This window comes from Penaeus chinensis, chromosome 19 (genome assembly GCF_019202785.1).
Source record: "Penaeus chinensis breed Huanghai No. 1 chromosome 19, ASM1920278v2, whole genome shotgun sequence".
Lineage (NCBI taxonomy): Eukaryota > Metazoa > Arthropoda > Malacostraca > Decapoda > Penaeidae > Penaeus > Penaeus chinensis.
In genome coordinates, this window is record NC_061837.1 from 22,373,782 (window position 1) to 22,381,281 (window position 7,500).

At 34.2% G+C, this 7,500-nt stretch overlaps 1 protein-coding gene across 6 annotated transcripts in view; it reads right to left on the reverse strand.

Annotated features, from left to right (window-relative positions):
* Positions 1-4,699: 4,699 nt before the first annotated feature.
* The window catches only part of LOC125035292 (nicotinamide riboside kinase 2-like), a 9,834-nt gene continuing 7,033 nt past the window's right edge, over positions 4,700-7,500 (reverse strand). The window contains exons 4-6 of one of the 6 annotated variants that reach the window (XR_007115755.1): positions 7,266-7,453; positions 6,761-6,822; positions 5,636-6,216 (exon numbers count right to left, since the gene is read on the reverse strand). Coding sequence is in view for 4 of the 6 variants with exons in the window: in XM_047627581.1 (XP_047483537.1) it covers positions 4,888-5,523 (636 nt within the window). In the remaining 2 variants the exon portion in view is untranslated. Of the gene's footprint in view, positions 7,454-7,500 lie in introns of those variants that run through there. The other 5 variants (XR_007115754.1, XM_047627581.1, XM_047627584.1 and 2 more) reach the window with 5 other exon arrangements.

Here is a 7,500-nt window from a genome sequence, read left to right on the forward strand (position 1 = left end):
GGAAAGCAGAGGTACGGGCTGCATCAAAGCGTGGACAGGACAACAGAATGTGTGGAACTGAAAGAGGGACATCTCTAGGGAACATAGGGGTGGATCAGAATGTGACATCAGATAGGAGTGTGTTAGACAGGTGTGGCAATACGAGAGCGGGCGAAAGCTGTCTCCCAATGTCTGTTCCAATGAAATGGCGCCAACCAGGAGATCGATAGTTTTACAGTATGTAATTTATTAGTGTGGAGACTTAACCAGAAAGATTGCCATCAGTTATGCAAGCTCTTAAAATGGAGGTAATAATCCATGGCTGGAATATGTGAGAAACGTGGTTGGTGTGATGTGGATATAGCGGCATAGCGTGCTAGAGTATCTGCCTATTCATTGCCAGGAATTCCAACATGGCTGGGCACCCAGCAAAATCTGATAGTTTTATGGCAGGTGGACAGGTAGAACATCCAGGTTACAGACAAGGAGGTTAGTTGAGTGCACTGTCTTTATGACAGTTAATGAGTTACATCACCGAGAGGGAGTGAGTATATGTGTTTTAAGCCAAAAATGAGTGCGTACAGTTCTGTAGGAATGACACTAGATTCAGGAGGAAGGGGGTATTTAAAAGTGCGAGCTGGGAAGGTTACTGCGTAACCAGACCAGAGGTGGATTTGAAGCCATCCGTGTAAACATGAATACTGGAGGAATGAATGGAGACATGATCAAGGAAATGGGTGAGAAGGATTTTGGTGGGTATAAGCCAAAGAGGGACAGAATGGACAGAAAACGGAAGAGTTTGGTGAGGAAAAGTTGGTGGAATTGAGCATAGCATTGGAGAGAGAAAGGTACGATGTTGAGAGAGAGATGGCATGCCTGATTCAGTGTACGGGCTCTCAACTGGAGAGGAGCAGAAGGCGCCTTGGGCTAGGCAAATAAAGAACAATACCAAGAATAAACCATGTGAGATAATAAAATAGCACCAGGCTGACATGATCAAGGTACTAGTACTTGAATAGGTAAAAATTCCATATCATTTGACTAAAGTATCTCTATGATCATTAAAAGAAAGTAAAGGAGCAGTTACAATGTTCAGTCAGAGCCAAATTAAATTGGCTGTCTCTTATTTTTACCTTTTTTGTGGCATGGTTTTTGCCATATGAAAATCTTAACATCTTAATTTTCCTTTCTTAACTGATAAACTTGATAGTGTTAGGCTATGTAGTGCTAAATATTTTAAAATATGATGCCAATTTGTATTTAGACCAACTCAAAGGGGACATAATAAAACAAGTAATGGTAAACTCAATTTACTTTACTTTACTGGAATGATGAATGCTGAGACCTTGTTCTAAACAGGCATAAACACTTAACCAATCATCAACTGACAAAATACTTATTGCTATTTCCAGTATGTAAATGCATGCAAGCAAAATTCTCTGGATACACTATCATTAACTCAAAATATTTTCTATGTCCAATACAACTCACTATAAACAAAGTGTGAAACAAATCTTACCTAGCCCAACAGTGAAACACTACATTAACAATTAAAACAATAACTTTTTAGTCATTATCAACAACAACAAAAAATGACTACAAGTCAGGCAATACTGACATACCTCCCAGCTTCTTGCAAGACCACCTGAAGAACTTACACTTGTATGTAACATTTACCCTCAAAGGACATGCATCCTCTATTTAGGCACGCTTGGTGAGGAGGCAGGAGAGTGAACCAGACTGCAAAGGATGCCTGAGTGATTGTTAATAAGTTTTCAAGACTTGTAATGTAGATTTTGATTTGTAGATTCAAAAAATACAACTCACTTTAATTGTGCTAATTGAATTAGAAGAGACAAATGCAGTTGTTTAGTGCGCTGATGTGCCATATGTGTGTCTGACTGTAACTAGACACGTCCCTTAAGTGTTAAATCAAACATTTAATACTAGTAAAAAATATGTATCACAATTAATTCATACAATGCATGATGCACATATATACTGTATGCCTTATTTATGTTACTTTATTTCAGATAATATGCTCACGTTATTATTCAGATGAGAAAAAAGGTACTGAAAAGCCTTACTACTATCTATAACAAACAGCTGCATTCACTGCATTGCAATAGCAAACCTTCAAGTGACCAAACACCCAAATACTGTATCAAACAAATTATAAAAATATAACAAATATACAAATCATGGGGTTTACATTTCAGCTAAGTTCCAAAATGTTTATCCTTACTGTAAATTAAACATCACTACTCTCTTGCTTTTTAATACCAGAAAAAGTATATGAAGAAATCAAATATTTTTAACCATACAGAGACATAAACCCATTGGACTAAATAATAAACGAATGAAAAAGATAGTAACAGATCAGACACAAACATCAACATCCTTTAAGGTTCTAGATCAGTTGTCCAACATATAGGATGTAAGTCAATCCTGGCTAATCCCTGAGTGTGGCTGCACAAGAGTTTCAGTTGAAAACCAAGGAAGAGGACTAACAAGCTCTCCTAGGTTTTTGTATTAGTGTTAAAAATATAAGCCACATTTTCAAGTAATCTTAAAAGTTATCCCTTGTCACTTATTTTCATAACCTTGGCAGCTCACACATACTGATTTCTGGTCATGTGATCCACACCTGAGAAAAAGAAAATGAAAAAGAAAAAGAGAAAGAAAAAGAAAGAAAGAAAAAAAAAGGATGCCACTGCTCTAGAAGTCAGTCACTTGTTACCTGAGACACTTGTTTGTTACATTTCAAGAATGTTACTTACTAATAACAAATAATACTCAGTTTGCAACAAAGTAATTACAATATAACAATATAATATAATTATAATAATAATAATAATAATAATAGTAATAAATAACAATCCTAAACTTGCTTTCCCAACTGAGAAAAGAGAAGAATTCAAGAAGATACCTCCTCTCCCTCCTTGCACGTCTCATTTGTGTGATGGAAGACGGCTGCTATCTATACATGTATTATCCCATGTGTTCCTATCATCTTTGTGGCAGCTCACTGGTCTAACCCAACCACAACAAAAAGTAACATAGGTCTTGCAAACCACAAACCAAATTTACATTGATATGAGACATTTCATACTCATAACTTTGATAGTTTTATGCTTTTAATTATTACTCTATGGTAGCTACACAAAGTTCTCTCTGTATGTATTAAACACAAAAATAAATATATGATCAAACCATTACAAAATAAATTCTTAATAAAACAGTTATTAAAGTCTAATGGCATAATTGAATCAAATTCCTGAACACAGCTTTTTCTCTCTCCTTTCTACTTGAGGAGCTATAACTTGTATGACTGTCATTGCATGCCTCCATTTCAGTCAACAGCAGCACCATCTGCCCACCTTTTAGAATGGACAAAATCCTGTCACAGAGGAAGGACTTTTGTGTAAATAGGACGGGCGCTCAGCATTAGTAATAGTAACAGGACGGCCAAGTGGGTCAACTTACAATGCAGATCCCGTTGTCCAGATATCACAGGACATGCCATCCAAGAAACCACAAATAAGCAAAGAATAATTCTATAAACTGCTTTTAATTACACAATGAGTGATATACACAGTATGTAGTTCCCCGGTATAAAAAAAAATCAGTAAAATGAGTGATAAAATAATATCCAGAAAAGAATAATAGGTTATGAATAGAATTTATCATTATCAATATTATCATCATCACAACTAATAATAATAATAATGATACCAATATTAATATTAATATTAATAATAATAATAATAACAATCATTAATAATAATAATAATAATAATAATAATAATAATAATGTGTATATGTATATCTATATATGTGTGTGTGTGTGTGTGTGTGTGTGTGTGTGTGTGTGTGTGTGTGTGTGTGTGTGTGTGTGTGTGTGTGTGTGTGTGTGTGTGTGTGTGTGTGTGTGTGTGTGTGTGTGTGTGTGTGTGTGTGTATGTGTGTGTGTGGGGGGGGGTATATGTATGTATGTATTTATGTATGTATGTATTTATGTATGTATGTGTGTGTATGTATATATGTATATATGTATATATGTATATGTATATATATATATATATATATACATATACACACATATGTATACACATATATGTATGTATGTATGTATGTGTATGTGTATGTGTATGTGTATGTGTATGTGTATGTGTATATGTGTGTGTGTGTGTGTGTGTGTGTGTGTGTGTGTGTGTGTGTGTGTGTGTGTGTATGTATGTATGTATGTATGTATGTATGTATGTATGTATGTATGTATGTATGTATGAATGAATGAATGAATGAATGAATGAATGAATGAATGAATGAATGAATGAATGAATGAATGAATGAATGAATGTATGTATGTATGTATGTGTATGTGTATGTGTATGTGTATGTGTATGTGTATGTATATGTATATGTCTATGTCTATGTATATATCTATGTATATATCTATGTGTATATATATATGTATATATGTATATATGTATATATACACATATGTATACAGACATACATAAATATACATTGTATGTATATATATATATATATATATATATATATATATATTTTATATATTATATATGTTATATATGTTATATATATTATATATATTATATATATTATATATATTATATATATGCACGTATGCATATAATATATTTAGCTATGAATGATTAAATGTATAAATAAATATACATCTATACATATATCCATACACATACACACACATATTTATATGTACATATGTATATGCGTATGTATGTATAAATATGTGTGTGTGTGTGTGTACACACACACACACACACACACACACGAAAACTTATTCTTTTGTCGGCATGGTATAATTGTAAATCATATTACTGTTAATAGTAATGAAGACTGCATACAGTATTAGGATACCTCTCACTTCATCACTTTTGCTAAATCCAATATCTTCTTATAGACCTCTTGGTATGGGTTGCCTACACCATCTAGGAAGACCACCCTTGGCATTTTTTCAATACGTTTTAGGTGGGCCTCATACATGGGCCACACACAGTGATCAAAGTATCCTGGAGGATCAGGAGGCTCATACACGCGGGACTTTCTCCTATCCCAACATTGTTCGCGAGTGAGAGTCAAAAAGAATCTCAAATTGCATATATCCATTAGACCTTTGTGATCATATAATAAAAAGCCATCTAACAATAAAACTGGGTGATAGTGAACAGCATTTGCACTGGAGCTGGAGGAAGGATCTGAGTGTGGAGTGAGTCCTCTATCAAAATAAGACTCTGATTTCTCTGGGATTTTTGAATTGATAATATCTAGCACATCCTTCTCCATTCTCTCCATATCCAAGCTTGATATAATATCCCAATTGTGGTGCATTAAACCTCCAGGGGCAGGCACATGATGCTGAGAATCTTCTAGGTAGAAATAATCATCCTGATTGATAAGCTTCACAGTACCAGGCAATGATTCTACGAGTTTCTTTGTTAAAGTAGACTTGCCACCATTTGTCACCCCTGAGATACCAACAACAACCCAGTGTGACATGATGCTATTCGTTTATGCTTACTTTACAAACACTTTAAATATGGCATAAATTCTCAAAGATTCAAGTTATAACATTGAGCTTTGAGTATCACAAGTTTAGTAACCAACCCTATGAAATTGAGCACTTTTATTCCATAAAAATAATATAAATATTAAAGGGACATATAAAATGCAAATATCAGTAATATCTATTTAACAAATTTCACAACATTTTTTCCTTCATCTTATGATCTTTGTATAGAGCACCAAAAATATACACACCAGTTAGGGTCAAAAGAAAAATAAGGATTACAGTAGGTACAATTATAGCAATAATGGGGTCAGGGAAGAAAGGGCGGAGGGAACTATCCTTGTCTGTAAATGGTAGTCCCACAACCCAAAAAAGGTAATACACAACAACAAAAAAGGTTAAACCAAGAACACATTCACCAATCACTTTATCATGCCCAAACATTGCTCTTGATTTGGGAGGGTTTAATATTACTTAACAAGTGCCATTCAACACCAATGACTGTCTTCTGATACTGTTAAAAGGCACTTATACACAGTTATTTTTTCTGAAATCACAGGTTTAAGGTAGTTACTAAAAAGACCACAAGTTTGGGGCAATTTCAGCTGGATTCACACTAAAGGTGGTAATAGCTTCACATTTGCATCAACATTTGTCTCACTATGCCGTCAATGGTTCCGATCCTGAAAATTGGAATTGGAATTGGAATTAACACAAGCATAAATCATGAAACAGAGGATCACAAGAGAAAGAAAGAGGAAAAGGTATCTGATGATGACAAACCCATACATGGGGGATGGAACTAAATGGTAAAAATCATACTCTGATCCATAGAGTAAGTGCCACACTGTCACCACTACAAGTGAACTGACAAACGCACGCAAAACTATTTTGCCAGTTAGTTTTTCATTTAGAGCCATATTGTATCTTTTACAGATGTGAAAGCCAAGAAATAAATTTTAAAAGTTAGGCACAAAACTTCTTAAAATCTAAGTCAAATTTCATATTTCTTAACAAAGGAAAAGGTCCATACTATCACGAAAAAATGAAAAAAAACAAATATATACTTAAAGAAAAGAAAACACAGACTAGTAATTCTTTGTGCACTACTCCTGAAAATTCCTAGTCAAACTACTTACAGATTGCTAAGGCTTAAGAATCTCCAAAGGATTCCAAGACAAGCCTGTGAGTCGAGGTAAAACAACAAGTAAATTTACCATTACTTACTATTCAATATCCTAAAAAAGTACAGCTTTGAGGGTGCATGCAACACTGAACTGGACATCCCACTGAAATATTGGTTGGCAAAGATATCAATTTAAATACCATTATTGAGAATTATGAGACATTATACCTTCAAGGAAAGATATATATATACATCAATATAATATTTTGTACTGTTGAGCACTATGAGAAATAATATTTCGTTTTGGAGTAGGCTTCAACTCAAGTTCTTTTAATATCTAGTGTTTTACAGCTGGTCTATTTGAGAGTTATTCCATGCTTTCCTTTGTAATGATAAATACTATCAAGCAAGTAACAATATTTTCAGAAACAGGTTACATTTCCTTAGGGGTGCATGCAAATCAGTAACTACATTAGATTACTAGCACAATTTGTGTTGCTAGGCAACAGCCTTTGGCTAATCAGTAGAGGCTTTACAATATCATACATACATTTTACATAATACATGCAATATCTCAAGCTACTAAATGATACACCAGCAAATTACTTCATTGCTGGCAGAGAACCGGATGAAACTTGTAGTACCGTTTGTTAGTAGAGACGCAGCCACTCTTCATTCAATTTTTCAAAATCTTCCTCAGTAAATACAGACTTCTCTTCTGTAGTTTTCTTTCCTTGCAGAGAGTCTCGCTTTACAGTTTTCCTGTCGAGCTCTTTATTATGCTGTTGCTTAACCTGTAGAATGAGAGGACATCTTAATTACCTAAGGTAAAGCCCAGAAT